Source organism: Cyprinodon tularosa, unplaced genomic scaffold (assembly GCF_016077235.1).
Source record: "Cyprinodon tularosa strain WSP-4 unplaced genomic scaffold, ASM1607723v1 ctg188, whole genome shotgun sequence".
Lineage (NCBI taxonomy): Eukaryota > Metazoa > Chordata > Actinopteri > Cyprinodontiformes > Cyprinodontidae > Cyprinodon > Cyprinodon tularosa.
In genome coordinates, this window is record NW_024038663.1 from 187,056 (window position 1) to 204,698 (window position 17,643).

Genomic DNA, 17,643 nt, shown 5'->3' on the forward strand with positions numbered 1-17,643 from the left:
TTTTTTTCTCTTGTTTACAGAACTGGGCTGGCCACTCATGCACGTACATACATGTGAAAACAGTTCAAGACACAGCTCAAGTTTGACTTGGATCTAGCTTATCTGCTCCTGGACTGATATTTTGTGTCTGACAGCCTTAATTTAATGCTATAATTGTAGCATTGTGGGTAATTGATGGAGTCTCACCTGCAATGGAGACTAATTTACTGTTATGTGAGGGTTTTAGCCATAGCCCAGCTAACATAGCTCGGCGGGCTTATAAACTGCCCACTGTGATCTTTATACACATTCAGGGCATTCTCTTTTGACAAAAAATCTTAAATTTAAATGGGTAAATTGTCAGGACTCCTGTCTTGGTGTTTGTGTTTCTGTGTTTGTCTCCCTTCATCCACCAGGAGGTGCCTGGTTCTGGTCTGCCTCCTCACACACCTGCTGATGGTTTCCTCGTTAAAGGAGAATTCCGGTTTTTAACACTTTTAGCCCATTTTCTGTAGTGTCCAGGATGAAATCGAATGATCGACACCAAAATTTTGACAATTGGTCCTGTCTCTGCTTTTTGGCTCATTTAGAATCCCCCCCTGGCTGCTTCAGAATGGCTTCCATTGTGCATGCCCGATAATGTCCTTAAAACAACCTTAAACGTTCTTTTTTTTAAATATGCTACTCACCGGGTCGTCAGCCCTGTTCAATGACGTTCCAAAAAAAGTTTCGTAAAGAAAAAACGTTCCTGTAGTGTTTTATTTAGCATTTTGTAAATCCCATTGAGTTCTGTTGGAATAGTCAATATTCCCCTGCCACCGGAAACGGAAATGGGGCCTGTTTACACAGTTGTAGTCTTTTCGCTTCACTCTGTGTACTCCGACGTCGAGGTGCTAACGTCTCTGTTAAACACTTTAAAAAACTCTGAAAATGGAATACGAAAGGTGGATTCTTGATTCTCGACTTCGGAGTACACAGAGTGAAGCGAAAAGACTACAACTGTGTAAACAGGCCCCATTTCCGTTTCGGGTGGCACATAGTAAGCACTACTATGGTGTGGGTATGCTTTTTTGCAGTACAGAAAAACAAATATTGGTCCAAGACGTTAAGAAGATAGATGGATCTATCTATCTATCTATCTATCTATCTATCTATCTATCTATCTATAGATCTAGATACTGGGAAAAACCCTCAAGCTCTAAACCCCCTCTGGGAGAGGACCCAGCCGAGTCTAAGATGAGAAAGCCGACCATCCCACCTGCGGATAAGATTCCTTTTTTAGCAGCACCGTAACCTCTTGTACTTTGCATAATTGTTGGTGAAAAACTAATACCTGTATTTTTGAAGAAAATACTTCCTTGAATTATTTTTGACTTCTATTAAATGTAAAACCCTATTAGACAAAGTTTTCTCTTGATTCTTTCAAAACATAACTAATTATTTTCCTGATTAGAGTGCCTGGTGTTTAGTGATACCATGGTTTTGAGTCTATTTAAATGGGAAATTGATAACTTTTTACTGGGCTCCATTTGTACTGTATCTGATAGCTTGTCTATATATATATATATATATATATATATATATATATATATATATATATATATATATATATATATATATATATATATATATATATATTTATTTATTTTTTTGTGTGTGTATAAAAAATGTATGTATCTACTTCAATCAAACTTTCTGCACAGCACCAAGAAGGAAAGTCAAAGGTGATCAAGACCAAGGAGGAAAGTGGAAAAGGGAACCTTGCGGATCAAAAACAGGGATGTCAATGCAAGTAAAAGCGGGCATGAGAGGAGGGTTGGAGTGCATCAGTCTGTGTACCTTGAGGCCAAAGTCTGAGGGGAAAGGCCTATAATGGCATGCGCTAGTGTGAGCTAGGCTGGATGGTTGCATACTCGACAAGGTCCCCAGAGCCAGTGTGAGCAGAACTTCGTGGGCTGGGAGAAGAGGCCAAAGCTGCAGTATCCAGCTCCGCATACTGGACATCACAGTCCTTGTGGCCAGAGTTCTGGAGACAAGAGAGGTGAAAGGCGTGTGAGGAGTGAGGCAGCCAAATAATGCCAGAGTGAGAAAGACAGATAACCTGGAATAGAGAGACTGACAGAGATCAGGATAGAGAAAGATGAGAAATGTTGATTGAAGGTGGGAATGGGACATTTTAAGCTCCTTAGAGAACACAGTGGAAAAAAAAATTCTGGCATGGAACACATACAAAAAAGGATGTCTGAAAATTAGCAAACCTGACAACCCAACAAAAAGATGAAGATGTTACACAGATAAAATAGAACACAAACCAAAACAGAATGATGCATGCAAAGTGCACAACAACAACTGTGGTTTTATCCTTCATGGTTTCTTTTAAAATAATAACTGTTTAATTGAAGTGTTTTTTGTTTTGTTTTTTTATATACTTACAGCTTTGTCTGTACCCTAATGTGCATTCCTCAGAATTTATGCAATGTTTAATGTCGATGGGCATGAAAATGAAATGAATTCTGGAACTAAACAAGTGAAACGGACACTCGCTGTTTCATCTTGAAGGATTGAATTATGGTGAATGCATGTTCACACCATCTTTCAAATTACAATACTGTAATATATGCATCTCCATCATTATGTAATTCAGAAATTATGTTTTTTAAAGGATGTTGCTATGCAAAACATGGAGAGATGCCCAAACGCATCTTAATGGACACAGTCAGCTGGTTTCTTACATATGCTGCAATATCAGCATGCATGAACTGCAGGCTGCATCAAGCACTGATTGAAAAAAAAAGCCTAATTGATTTATGTAATGGCACCCGTTATGCTAAATGCACCTTTTGCATGTTTTTTGTACCATTTGGTTATCTAATGATCCTATAAACAGCGAAAGTGCTAAACAAATATTATTACTGTTTGGAAAATGAGCAATTTCAAAAATGTCCTGATTATTTTGTCACAATCAGCAATAAACAGCTTCTAAACTAGGAATCCAAACATAGCTCTACCTACTTCATTGTTAGAGGAGGATTGGTCAGCTAAACTGCTGAACAATGGCTGCTGGGAGAGACAAATGTTTTGTTGTTGGCTTTAATAAATGTTTAGTTCCATGATCATTCCCCCAGTCACAGCAAAAATAGATACTTGCCTCTATTTCTTTTTTGTTGGCACTCTTCCATCCTGATTGCCAAAAAACTATGCCGGAATAATCGAACAATGGACTCTGTTTAAAAAGACTAACAGCAAACAACAGGGTTCACCTGTTACTGCTTTTTGTAAGTCTGCAAATGATAGAGATTTAGGTATTTAAGGATGTATTTAAGTGTTTTGTAATGCTGCTCGGACCAAGGAGGTGTTTGGCATTAACAAGATTTGTCATTGAGAACGTGTGAATAAAAGGCTCCTTACTTACCAGTCAGAAACCACTTGCTGCATTCTTGTTGGTTGTGTGGTAGGCTTCACTTTCTCAGCATCAGGTTCTAACTCAATGTCAAAGATCTATGGTTGTACAATTGCGCATCTGTTCGCACAAGATTTAGAACTTATAAAGTGTAAGATTGAACAAGGATTTTGGGGATGCAGCTAGTTTGATTACATAAAAGTGAGAGAGCACTATACAAGGAAATGAATTTAAAACAGGAAGAACTGGGGAGGTAAAATGTCATTATTTGAAAATGAATTTTGCAAAAAATATTTAATGATCATATTTTGTAAGGCCCATATCCAGAGGGACCGGATTTCTAAGACTAATCTGGGGGCATTTTAGATTGGATATATATGAAAAAGGAAATGTTATAAAGAGGAAATGAAGAAACTTGAATGTATCATTTTCAAGTATTTTTTAACTTTTACTCACATTTAAGCAATAAAAATCTAATTTAACAGTAGCAATGTGTCTCTTCTCACTGGTGTTACCATTTCCTGAATAACCACAGTAGGGTTTATTCATTCATGCATTCAGTCATAAATGTCTTATTCCCTCCACTTTGCCATCTCATAACTAGTTCTAAAAATACTAATTACAGGTCGGTAGTCCATTCTCAAGCATCTTTTCTCTCTCTAATCCTGCAACCCTGTGCTGCCTTTTGTTGTTTGGTTTATTAATTAAAGCCTATTTCAATTTTATACTTCAGTTGGATTTATTAAAACAAACCAGATCCCATCTTTTTAAATTTGGGATTATTAAATGTTGACAGCTTTAGTAGCTTTTCTTAGCCCAATCCAAACCTTTTCTCTTTGCAAAGATCCACCCAGTCCAAACATAGTTAATCTATTTACACATACCCAGGAGCAGACTGGAGACAGAGCCCTTGTTTCTTAGATCCACCTTGAGCACCACATTCTAAACCTCTCCCCCTTTGTCTTTCTATTGAACCTGTAAACCAAATGTGCAACTCTTAAAAAATCACATGCACAAGCCATGCACAGAGCCAGTGGGAATCATTGCAAGTTGAATGCTTTAAATTAGTTATTTATTAAAACTACAAAATGTCCAGCACCACTTCATCTTAGTTTTAAATCTTTGTCATCATAGTAGGGGAGCCTATGTGTTTTTGAAAGCAAGATAAAATATAAATAGGAGAGAAAGAACAGAGATGGGAGTTAATCACTGCTTGGAATTTTACCTAAACCTCAGTTACCTCAGTTACTGCTCAATCGTAATAACTAGTTAATACTTAAATGTTAAGAGTTTTAATAACTTTTGGATAACTTTACAATTATAGAATATAATGAGTTGGTTATCAAAGCAATAAACAACGAATTAAATGGACTACATAACTGAAAACTTTGAACAAGTTGCAATATAATCATAAAGATTTGTAGAGTTTTTGTTTGTAATTAAAAAACACAAAGATGCTTAGAATATTTAATTTTTACAGTCTTTATTTATAAAATAGTGATGAATACATTTGAAAAGGAATGCTTTTCAATCAGTTTAGCAACAATTTTGATATACTTTGAAATTTGACACGGGCCCTATTACTACTGTTACAGGGTTACAGTTTTTAAGAAAAAAAAAGCTATCAGGACTGTATGATCCTGGTATTTTTGCATGCAAAAAATAATCCATGAAAGTAAAATTAGTATAAGAAAGTCAAGAATGTGTTGATTAAAGGGATCTGGCTGTAAGTCAGTGCTGAGACTATGTAAGAAGCTTCTTTAGATCAAAGTTTCCAAACAAAGTTTATAAAGTCTTTGCTCCCCACATGACAGAAACATGTTGCCTTTGACATGAGAGAACACTTTACTGTAGGAACACTGTGACTGAAGCAGTGGCTCTCCTCCATTGTCTCTCCTGTGTGTTCAAGGCATACTAAACAGCTGTCCATATTACGGCTGCACAGCCAATCAGAGTCACATTAGTCTTTAATTCAGCTACCTGTTAGCCCTGCCCTGCCTGCAGTATAAATCTCTTCCATGGCAAGAAAATTATGAAAAAAAATTTTTTTTCTTCAGCATGAATCAAGATGTGAGCTATTATGGTTACATCTTTACTTTGTAAACAGAAAAGTATTACATTCCAAATATTTATGAGCAGAGTCTTTAAAAAAAAAAAATCAGATTAATCAGCCACTTCATCTTGATGGGATTAAATTGATCTCAAAAGAAAAATAAAATGGTGTTATTGATCAGGACTTGACATTTAAATCCCATATAAGGGGGATTCTAGTATGTCTTGGGAATATTACAAAAAACTAGCACTATTTTGACAAGGCATGATGCTTAGAATATAATTGATTCAGTTGTTACCTTAAAATGGGAATATTATAATTCTGTACACTCAGGACATCCAAATGCCGATGGCAGAGTTGTGATGATAATTAAAAAGACACACCACATTTCTCCTATTTTAGCTTGTGATCATTAGCTTCTTAAAATCTTCTTTCTCAATATATAAAGCCCTAAATAACCAAGCTCCATTTAGAATCAGAGATCTGTCTATTATGGGAGCCAATTTGGTGCCCCTCTGATGAAAAAAGAGATAGCTAAGTCATTATTATGAGACGGTATCTCATAATAATGAGAACGGTAAGTCAGAATTAGGAAATGGTTTTACATTATTATGAGAAAGTTAATTCATAGTTATGATACGCTATCTCATTAGTATCAGACAGCCAAATAAATATTATGATGTGACACTATATCCTAATGTCATGGTTCTCCCCTTTTGAAACTTTGAGTTTTTAGTTTTCGGTTATTAGTTATTCCGTTTTGCTGATCTTTGGTTTATTTTGAATTATATTCAAGCAGTCTTTGGTTACTCTCTGTCGCCCCCTTGTGTTTTTTTCCTTTCCCTTTGGCTTCTTTCTTGTTAGTTCCAGTCACACCTGCTCAATATTCATCTCATTAGTCCATCCTTTGTTCTGTCCCCCTTATATACTCCACCTCTGCAGTCACTTGGTGCGGTTCCTTGTTGTTGTTTTTGCTGTTTCCTCATCTCTGGCTCCAAAAGTTTTCCGCTGAAGATTTCTGGTCTTGGTTCCATGTATTTTTTTTTTTGTACTTTGGATTTTTGCCTCAGTTAACTTATTAAATCTTCAAGACTCTCCTCTGCCTCCTGATCTCTGCATTTGGGTCCACAAAAATCCTCCTTAGCTATCTTAACCAGATACCTGCAGCTGTGACTGTGAAGAGACTTACATTAACCAGTCCAACTAAAGATTGCATGAATGAGGTCATAGAAGGAAAACTTTCAAAGTATTTCCTCATTACAAATAAAGCATTTAATTAAAGTATTCAGCAACTTTTATTTTTGTTTGATAATGAAAAACCCAATGTCATAAAATTGTGAATTTACAAGAACTATTAATTCAGTGTGTGGGTAAGGAAGCAAGGTCAGACGCGAGGAATTAGTACAAAACAGAGAAAGAATGTTACAAATTAAAATAATAGATCTCGAGAAAACTGTATACATTTACATATAAGGTACAAATATAATCCTTGATAATTACAAAGAGCAATTTTTAAGAATAGAACAGGAAAGACAATGAAAATTAAACATGCCATCAGTGTAGCATATAGAGGCATTTCAGTAAAGGAACGGACATCATAGCAGAGAAGACACTTGGTACATTATTATGTGATAACTAAGTCATAATTACGAGATGGTATCACATGATAAAGGAGATATCATCTCAAATTATACTATCTAATTATTATTAGATACCTAAGTCATAATAATGAAATACTATCTCATAATATACCATAATTATAAGAGAGCAAAACAAGGGTTAACACTGGCCTCAAGTTTCTGAGTTGGAGAGTTTTTTGAGAACAGAAGCAGCTCCAGTGTGACTAGAAGTTAGCTTTTTTCTTCCTGGACTGATGAATAACAGCATCAAGTCAAATGTTTTTTTTTTGCTGGTGTAACAATTTTATGGTGCGTTCAGACCAGAGGAGGTGAACGCAATGAATTACCTCGAGCCCCGCAGGTAATTCACCACTCGGCATTTCAGATGCATAGTGTTTAGATCCTGGACCGCATCATTCAATAGGAGGAACTTCAGCTGCGTAAAGCTGAGATCCCTCTGACGTGAAAAAAAAACTCAGCAAATAGTCTGAATGGATATTGCTTCTTTAGTTCAGGTTTGTGCTTTTAAAATGGTCATTTGCAAAAATAAAAAAAAAATTAAAAAAAATTATTAAAAAAGATCCCATATGCTGCTGCTTCAGCGATACTTAAGATTTTTTTTGGTCACCCAGCGGTCAACTCTTCCCCCATTAAGCTCCAAATTAAATCAAAATTATCAAGCAAAATTTTTCAGTTTTACTTTATTTGTGTTGATAGATCTATAGTTTGTGCTGATTTGGTTTTTAAGATAGAATAATTTTTAATTACGGCCAATGACATCACCATCGCAGAAGACGATGGTGCTGTGCTTGTGGCCTAATATAAAGTTATTGCATAACATCACCTGTCATTCCTGTGCTGGTACTTAATATAACAGTGGCCATGTTTACCTCATTATCTGGCTGAGATTGTTGTTTATTATTAAGTAAATCACCAGCCTCCTTGACCCGTCGCTTTGGACCTGCCGTTAGCTTAGGATCAGAAACAGATTAATAGACAGCTGAAAAACTCAAGGAGGGTATGTTGGTAGAGCCTATGGTGTCATCCAGGACCTGATACTAGTAACAGTTGTCTCAGATATTTAATTGTTGGCAGCTTGTTTATATTATTTGCAAAGATACTTTAACAGCGTTGTTTTCGTAACAGTTTTAAAGTCGTAGGGAAGCGGCTGTTCCAAAGGTTGCGGTTCCGAATTCTCCTGAGTTGTGTCCGACTTAACACGAGTGAATAAAGTGAATGTGATTGGTTGATTATCATAAGGGGAGCATTGTTGTGGCGGAAGGTTTGCAAGCAAGTTTAATTGTGGCCGGTGTAACTTAGTGCTAGTAGTTTCCCAATGGGAAATTACATTGGGACCAAGTAGCACTTAGCAATGTCACTGTCAAGGAACGCTATGGACAGCGGTAACATGCAAGAGGAGGAGAGTTATGTGTCGGAGGTCGTGGATGACTCTCCTCCGTCATCCATTTTTAATTTAGAGGAGGACAGTGGGGATGAAGTTGTTGTGAAAGAGGACGGCAAGCGGCAGAACCTTGGTTTGGTGTAGAAGGCTTACAGACGTACATTTTTGAGCCCTTGCCTTGCAACGCTGCCAGTTCTGTTAGCTCTATGCCTGCTGAAGACACAGACGTGCATCCCCGGGAACACTGGGACGCAACAAAATGGTAAAGTAAATAATTCTTATTTCATCTGTTGTGTATATTTGCAACATTTTAATCAAGATGCTATTGCAGATTGACAGATGACCATTGATATATGATTGGCCGAATTTAGGTGCACAAGCTGATGTATAACTAGCTGGCCTGCATAAAATAGCGGGGAAAAAAAAGATTTTAAGACAAGATTTTTTTTTTATAGAAATTTTCTAACTTTTAGGACAATTTGGTTATCAATTCCATTTTTGCTTTGGTTGGGAGTTGGAATTAACCCTTAATTTTTGAATTATAGGACAACTTCTTTACTAACCGATCATAGTCACGCTGAGTCAAGAGACAACTATTTAAAGTTAATGCTTCCCATCTCTATCATTTGTCTATAAAACCTACCTCCATGTTAATAGAACAAAACAGAAATCGTATAAGTTTTAACCATATTGGACATTTTTATTGGACCAACATTTTAGGTATTTTTTTATAAATCAAAACTAACACTGTACATCCCCCTGAACTGTTCCAACAGTAAAATCTGGTGGTGGCTGCATCATAAATTTGGATGTTTGGGTTTTTTTCCAGCACGAAATACAGCGCAATCCCTGAATGCAATTTGTTTGGTGGCTGCAAAAGCTCTTTTAATGGGAATGTGTCGTGCTCCAGGCCTGGGTACAGGTACAGGGTTTCTTTCTCTCTCTCTCTTCTCTGCAGGGCGTGACGGGCAGGCGCTCCTCATCACTGCTGATTAAAGCCCTTCTTAATGATCAGTGACCAGGAGGAGGTTGTCAGTTCTTTCTTGCTTCCAGCTTGGTACATGACAAAACTACCTTATTTCCAAGTTCCCTCCGAGCCAGAATACTGTGTCTCTGTTTTCCCTTAGAACCAGTTACCCAAGCCAGTGAAACCTAAAGCCAGGAACCCCAAGGGAGCTGGATTCTTCTGATCGCCATCCTGAAATAGTCCTTCTCCTTGAAGCTCACCTGCCTGTCCACCCTCTAAAACCATCTGCACAAGAGAGAGTGAGGAAGCCGCTGGATTGCACCGGACCACGAACATCACTCCCCCCTGCCTCCGGGCAAGCCTCCTACTCTGTGAGTTTAGTGCTCACCACATTCTTTTTAGCTACACGCTGTTTCTGACCATCTCCTTCGCCCCTCCAAGCAGACCAGAAGACACCGAACCAGACATCACCAACACGTGTAAACCACCTTTTACAATAAACCGGATTTAAAGGAATAGTACACCCAAAACATGATTAGCCTTCATTTTCTACTCACCCCCATGCTGAACAAAACTCTGGAGTACTTTTTTTATATCTCAAATGCATCTGGAGATCTGGGAGGCTTCTTGCTGTCTGCTGACATTCAAATAATGGAGGTTTATGGCGCCCGAGACAGAAAGGTCCACAAAAGTCCACAAAAACGTGTCAATATTCCTCCATACTGCTCGTCCAATGTAATCCAAGTGTCCTGAGTGGGTAGCATCCAGAATTTACTCGAAACGAAGTCATTTAGAACGTTTTAGAGCCTAAACAGTAGTGTATAGGATTTCCTAATAGCGCCCCCATGCGCGCTCACGATTCTACGGAAGCCGGCAGACCAAACCGGAAGAAAGTGCGCATTCAGCGTCTGCTCTGCCGATAATGCAAGCGTAGAAGAAGAAATGTGCTGTTTACCTGTGCAAAGAAAGAAACAACGAAAGAAAAATGTCTGAGGACTTCAGTGTTGAGGAAGAGCATGAGTTCTTTGCCGAGCTGAATGCGCTGGTTTGGTCTGCCGGCTTCCGTAGAATCGTGAGCGCGCATGGGGGCGCTATTAGGAAATCCTATACACTACTGTTTAGGCTAAAAACATTCTAAATGACTTCGTTTCGAGTAAATTATGGACGCTACCCACTCAGGACACTTGGATTACATTGGACGAGCAGTATGGAGGAATATTGACACGTTTTTGTGGACTTTTATGGACCTTTCTGTCTCGGGCACCATAGACCTCCATTATTTGAATGTCAGCAGACAGCAAGAAGCCTCCCAGATCTCCAGATGCATTTGAGATATCAAAAAAGTACTCCAGACTGTTGTTCAGCATGGGGGTGAGTAGAAAATGAAGGCTAATCATGTTTTGGGTGTACTATTCCTTTAACTAAACTGTGTGTCTCCATGGTTGCTCTGATTCTGAGTCGTTCTTTTCTATCATGACAGACTGGGGTTTACTTTACATAAGGAAGGGACACTAACATACAGCCCGAAATACAATTAAATTGTAGCTCATATGGAAGAAAATATCTTAAAGTTTCAAAAAATTCAACGCTACATTTAAATATACCGACAGAGGTCAAAACTTAAAGTTTTGTTATCATAAATTTTTATATAATCAATAGTTTTTCTGTTTGTGGAACAAAATAAAATCAACAAAGATTACAATAAACCAAAAATGCAGTGATGTTTATTAGTATTGTGTCATGATCTTGGCACTGATGACTCGCTCAATGGTTCATTATTTTCACCTGCCTAGCTCCGCCCAGTTTCTCATTACTATGCATCTCATCCACCTGCTTCTGCCTCTAGTTAAGTTGATTGCCCCCACTCATCAGTGCCAGATTATTCGACGTGTTGGTGTGATTTATATAGCCTACTCTGTGTGTTTTTTTGATTGCCTGATGCTGATTAGTTTCTGCCTTTGGACCTCTCAGCCTACCCACCCCAGTTCTGACCTGTTTGCCTGACCTGTTTTGGACTCCTGCAGGATGTGGGAAATCATCTGGGTGGATTCCACTCCTTCCTCTTGGCTCGAACTGAACTTTAAAACCAGTTTAGTGACTCTTGCACTCGTAATTTTCAGATTTACATGGTCACTAACCTGAATTTTCCCCTCTACATACACTATATTGCCAAAAGTATTTGCTCACCTGCCTTGACTCACATATGAGCTTAAGTGACATCCCGTTCCTAATCCATAGGGTTCAATATGACGTCGGTCCACCCTTTGCAGCTAGAACAGCTTCAACTCTTCTGGGAAGGCTGTCCACAAGGTTTAGGAGTGTGTTTATGGGAATTTTTGACCATTCTTCCAGAAGCGCATTTGTGAGGTCGCACACTGATGTTGGACGAGAAGGCCTGGCTCTCAGTCTCCGCTCTAATTCATCCCAAAGGTGTTCTATCGGGTTGAGGTCAGGACTCTGTGCAGGCCAGTCAAGTTCATCCACACCAGACTCTGTCATCCATGTCTTTATGGACCTTGCTTTGTGCACTGGTGCACAGTCATGTTGGAAGAGGAAGGGGCCAGCTCCAAACTGTTCCCACAAAGTTGGGAGCATGGAATTGTCCAAAATGTCTTGGTATGCTGAAGCATTCAGAGTTCCTTTCACTGGAACTAAGGGGCCAAGCCCAGCTCCTGAAAAACAACCCCACACCATAATCCCCCCTCCACCAAACTTTACACTTGGCACAATGCAGTCAGACAAGTACCGTTCTCCTGGCAACCGCCAAACCCAGACCCGTCCATCAGATTGCCAGATGGAGAAGCGCGATTCGTCACTCCAGAGAACGCGTCTCCACTGCTCTAGAGTCCAGTGGCGGCGTGCTTTACACCACCGCATCCGACGCTTTGCATTGCACTTGGTGATGTATGGCTTGGATGCAGCTGCTCGCCCATGGAAACCCATTCCATGAAGCTCTCTGCGCACTGTTCTTGAGCTACATGAAGTTTGGAGGTCTGTAGTGATTGACTCTGCAGAAAGTTGGCGACCTCTTCGCACTATGCGCGTCAGCATCCGCTGACCCCGCTCCGTCAGTTTACGTGGCCTACCACTTCGTGGCTGAGTTGCTGTCGTTCCCAAACACTTCCATTTTCTTATAATACAGCTGACAGTTGACTGTGGAATATTTAGGAGCGAGGAAATTTCACGACTGGATTTGTTGCACAGGTGGCATCCTATCACAGTTCCACGCTGGAATTCACTGAGCTCCTGAGAGCGACCCATTCTTTCACAAATGTTTGTAAAAACAGTCTGCATGCCTAGGTGCTTGAATTTATACACCTGTGGCCATGGAAGTGATTGGAACACCTGATTCCAATAATTTGGATGGGTGAGCAAATACTTTTGGCAATATAGTGTATATTCCAGCCTTTTTTCCTAGCTGCTGATTTGCAGATTTGACGTGTTGTCAATAAACACTATTGTAAATCACAACAGCCTGTCTGCCTGAAAATCTGGTTACAAAGTTCTGATCTCTGACAGATCCAAATGTTCAATTGTGCATAACGTTTTTTTGTCATGAGCTCTAATTCTTTTTGTCAGTTGAAGTTTCTCTCTTACCCTCTGCACACTGACAGTTGCATATAGAACCTGGCCTTCACCCCTGGTGCGCCAAAAAATATTGCCTCCTCACCTGTTACAGACTGGAGGAGAGTATAAATTCTAACACAGGGCATCTTTTTGAATGCCAAGCTATTAATTCTTAATGTATAAAACTACACAGATGGTTTATGTGCCTTAGGCTTTTTCCACAGTAGCAAATTCACAAGCAGAGCTTTTTGTGTGGGTGTGCTTTAGCTTATCATCCATCCCAAACCTGTTCTAGAGAAGACCTGAATACACCTTACACTAGAGAGAACTTTAAGATTGCAGCATCTATAGCTGACAGGGAAAGCCTTACTCTAGCCTATATGTTTATTGCATCAGTGAAAGATGGGGAAGATGACAACAATTTGTCTGTAATTTGAGTTGTAAAAAAAGATACCTCTTTAAAAAACAATGCAGCTCTATACATCCAGTCCCAAACAAGTGTTTTTTCCTGTCATTTTGTAGATATACATTATTACATTGTAAACATTTAGGTTTAGATCGACACAATTCAATTTACTTACAACTCGGGACTGATGTTAGGCAATTGATTTATCCACTTATACAAACAGCATAATTACAGTTACACTCCAAACTTGTTGTACTCTTGAATTGGAAAATCTACTTAGCAAACTCATAAATTATGTATAAACAGATGTTTAAATTTGCCCACATATGCTGTTTTAGAGTTCTTAGATTACTTAAAGTTTAATAGTATGGACAAAGTGTTCTAGAATGCTTGTTGTAGTAAACACATACCTGTTGCCTAATTTGGGCTGGTAGAGGAAAATATTCAAGAATCCCTGAGTGGTTATAACCTGACATATACAGTGCTGGCATGGTTCCAGCCTCTACTATCCTATTCAGTTCAGTTACTTGTTTTATATCGTGCCAATTTAAAACACATATTATTATGTTTTAGCAACAACTGTTCAGTCTAACTTACTGATTACTCCAAAGCCACTTAATAATTTCAAATCTTTTGAACATTTAACCCTTCATTTCCCTCATTCAAATTGCAAAGCAACCTCTTCTTTTTGTAACTTTATATCGTCATCAGGTCCTCACTCTAAATTTTAGATCAGGTTCCTAGAATGTCCTTCTTTCATCTCCAGAATATTGCAAAAAAATAAAAAGCGCCTGTGTATGGGCGATGCTTAGAAACCAGTCAATGCTTTTGTTACTTTAAGGCTGGACTATTGTAATTCTTTAATATCAGGAAGTCCACAAACTGTAGTTAAAAGTCTTCAGCTGATCCAAAGTGATGCAGCCAGAGTTCTGATGAAAATTAAAAACAGAGATCAAACCTCTCCTATCCTGTTAAATCGAGAATAGAATTAAAATCCTCCTTTTTACATTTAAAGTCTAAATTTGGCCAAGCTCCATCTTATATCAAAGATATGATTGTTCCTTATGTTCTTAAAAGAGCACTTTGCACTCAATCTGGAGGTTTTCTAATGCTTCCTAGAATTTCTAAAAGTAGAATGGAAAGTAGATCTTTTAGCTATTAGGCTACTCTCCTGCGGAACCAACAAACAGTTTTACTCTGTGAGGCAGACATGTGAGGCTAGACTTAAAACATTCCTTTTTGATAAAGCTTATAGTTAGAGTGGCTCAGGTATTCCTGAGCTTTCTGTTGAAGACTGTAGGGACCCCTCTTTATCATTCTGCTTCATTGTATCTCTTTACTCCAGTTTTGCAGTATCTGTTAGTTCAACCTCTAACTTGTAAATGTAAAAATAATGTTAATCCCTTTATAGTCCCACAATGGGAAAATTCACTCTCTACGTTTAACCCTTCCCCTTGTGGAAGCAGTGTGGGGTTAAGGGTTTTGCTCAGGAACCCAGAGTGCACTATATTCTCTCTCTGCTATTTCTCATCATAGTAGCTTCATCTGGTCTGTTCTTGTATGGCTGTGATTCAATCCTGGAGAGAAATATCAGCTGCGCTGCTGCCATCAACTCCTGTTTATAGATGTTTGAGCTTGGCCTTTTTTTCAGTGTAGTCCTGTTTCTCTGACTGTGACTGGCTGGATGTGCTCTCTTTCATCCCCTGACATGGAAGCTGGCTCAGAGCTCATCTGCCTGGCTGTCTGTTTCCTAGACGGGGCCACCTGTGGAGCTGGTTGACATTTACCTTTTTATTTTTGCCTTTGTCTGTATAGCTGCTTCTGTTTCCTTGAACCCCAGTCAGCCTTTGCAGATGGCCGCTGACACTGAGCCTGGTTCTGTTGGAGTTTTTTTCCTGTTAAAAGGCAGCATGCTAGGTGTGAGGGATTGCTGTCGAGTCAATAAATTGATGCAATCAGCTGGTTCTCCTTATAAAACTATCAACCCATCTGAATGACTTGTGTTATGAATTGCCACTATAACTAAACTTAATTGAATTAAACATTAGCAAAGCAATCCCTCATACCGAGCATGCATGTAGCAACAGTCAAGAGGAAAAACAGCAGCTCAGTGTGGGTGGCCCTCTGCTGAGGCCGTCCGGATTTCAATATACAACAGACTTAAAAAAGAAGCAGATATACAAAAGGTAACTGTTAACTAGCTCCAAAGGTGGCCCTGTCCAGGAAAGGCACAGCAGAGCAGATACGCTCAGAGCCAGTTCCCTTGTCAGAGGATGAAAGAGAGTGTATACAGTTATTAACAGTAAAAAAATAAAAAATAATAATAATACAGGACTACACACAAAAGATAACAGTACCAAATCCAGCATCTATAAAAAGTCATGTTGATGGCAGCAGTCCATCTGATATTTCTCTCCGGGGTAGTGTAACAGCAAAACAGGAACAGACCAGATGAAGCTGCTATGACAAGAAAAAACAAGGATAGCAATAAGTTAGAGGTTTAACAAACAAACACTGCAGAGTGGGAGAATATAGAAAACAGACTAATGAAAAGTACTAGAGACAGCTCAGCATATAAATCTATGATCAATGCTCTAGGGAGTCTAAAGTGGCCTATTAGATAGTCATCATCATGGGCCAACACTCATGCAACCATTATACACAAGTGTCAAAATGGTATTTAAATGTTTACAGCAATCAGTGTGATTGTTTACACATTGTCAAAATTGTTGATCATCTGTGTTATAATTTACGATGATGATCATCAGGGAAAGGAATGTGATGGTAATATAAAGTTTAAATACTTCATACTTTGATTTAAGGTGGCTAACAGGCCTTTGTTTTATGTATTTAAAAGGTACTTATTTATATATGGTTATGGCTTCAAAGTTGAAGGATATATCACACTACATTTCTGAATACGTATGATGAAGTCAGTCCATGATTAAAATTTGATATGGGATGAAATAAATGTCTAAGAGATGTAGTATGGATTAAAATTTCCACCTTACAATCTACATCACCTTTTCTCAAAAATAAGTGTACATTTCTGTAGGAATTAAAGTGAGGACCGCATATTTTTCCTGTAACTTACGTAAAAATTGACATGCACAATTTACAGGCCGTGTTTTAGGGGTGTGCAACCCTTAAAAATGAGCCCCTAAATAAAGATCTAACCCAGCCACAGCAATGCTCACAGGAATATAGAGTAGGTTTATTGTATTCTTTGAATGTTAAATCTGTCGCCATAGATTTTTGGAAATGTCAGGAGGTGTTTTAAACACTTTTATATAAAGCATGGACAACTTATAATCTAGAGAATAATTATCTGAGGAGATTATGACAAAATGTGTAAGAACAAACCTTAAAATCTATCCCTGTTCTATGTTTTGACTTTGTTTTATTTAGAACGTTTTCCTTATTGAGATCTCAACCCATCAGCTTCAAAGTGTTAAATACCATTGATTAAAGACCATTGAGGGCAAAATGGGTTATATCAGGCTAAATTCTGCTTACTTAGTAACACTGTTGCATGGTGCAATGGCATTGGAGAGCATTTAGCCAATATTTTACACACAAATAAAGCAAAAATCTGTTGTTATAACCAGCTCTTCAGCTTGCACAGATATGAAAACAGGGGATCCCCCAAAGGCATTCTATGCCTTCAGCGAAGACCTAAGAAAATTAGAAGAGAAAAAAACTCTAATTTAAAATTATTGTAAAACATTTTATTTAATTAATCTGTTAAATGTATTATCAAATGTCATAATTCAGTGGTGCAATATGTTTAATACATTTTATCTCATCTGCTTTATAAGGTTAATCGATTTTCGGGGTGTTATCCAATCAAAATCATCTATCTCTATGACCATTATGACCCATCAGGACCTGATGAATCCGTGCTGAAGGCAAGTGTGTGCATTTTGATTTCCAGAGTGATGGGCAAATTGACCAATCACGGTTTGATTTTGTGTTGGTGAGTAAAAACAACACCTCTTTGAGCCTTCCTGAAGTCTGATCAATGTCATCATCATCTTTGAGCGAAGTGTTAAAAGCAGAGATTTAGAGCGTGAGAGCTCAGTGGTGGTGAACAAGAGCAACGTTGTGGCTAGGTTGCTAAACAAGCCTTTTTCAATGTGTACTTTTGATGAAAAGCAACTAATCATAAAAATCACTCCAGAATTAGATCTGAAATTAAAAAAAAGAAGAATTTTTAGGCTGAGAACTATCAGTGGTATCTTTGGATGACT

The 17,643-nt window shown here is 38.4% G+C and overlaps 1 protein-coding gene across 5 annotated transcripts in view; it reads right to left on the bottom strand.

The window, feature by feature from the left end:
- Positions 1–17,643, bottom strand: part of nectin1b (nectin cell adhesion molecule 1b) — a 263,397-nt gene that overhangs the window by 28,655 nt on the left and 217,099 nt on the right. For 2 of the 5 annotated variants that reach the window (XM_038282819.1, XM_038282822.1), the window contains exon 10: positions 1,893–2,005. The exons of 2 other annotated variants lie outside the window; for them this stretch is intronic. In XM_038282819.1, the coding sequence (XP_038138747.1) occupies positions 1,893–2,005 (113 nt within the window). Of the gene's footprint in view, positions 1–1,818; positions 2,006–17,643 lie in introns of all 5 variants that reach the window. One more of the 5 variants, XM_038282821.1, reaches the window with a different exon arrangement.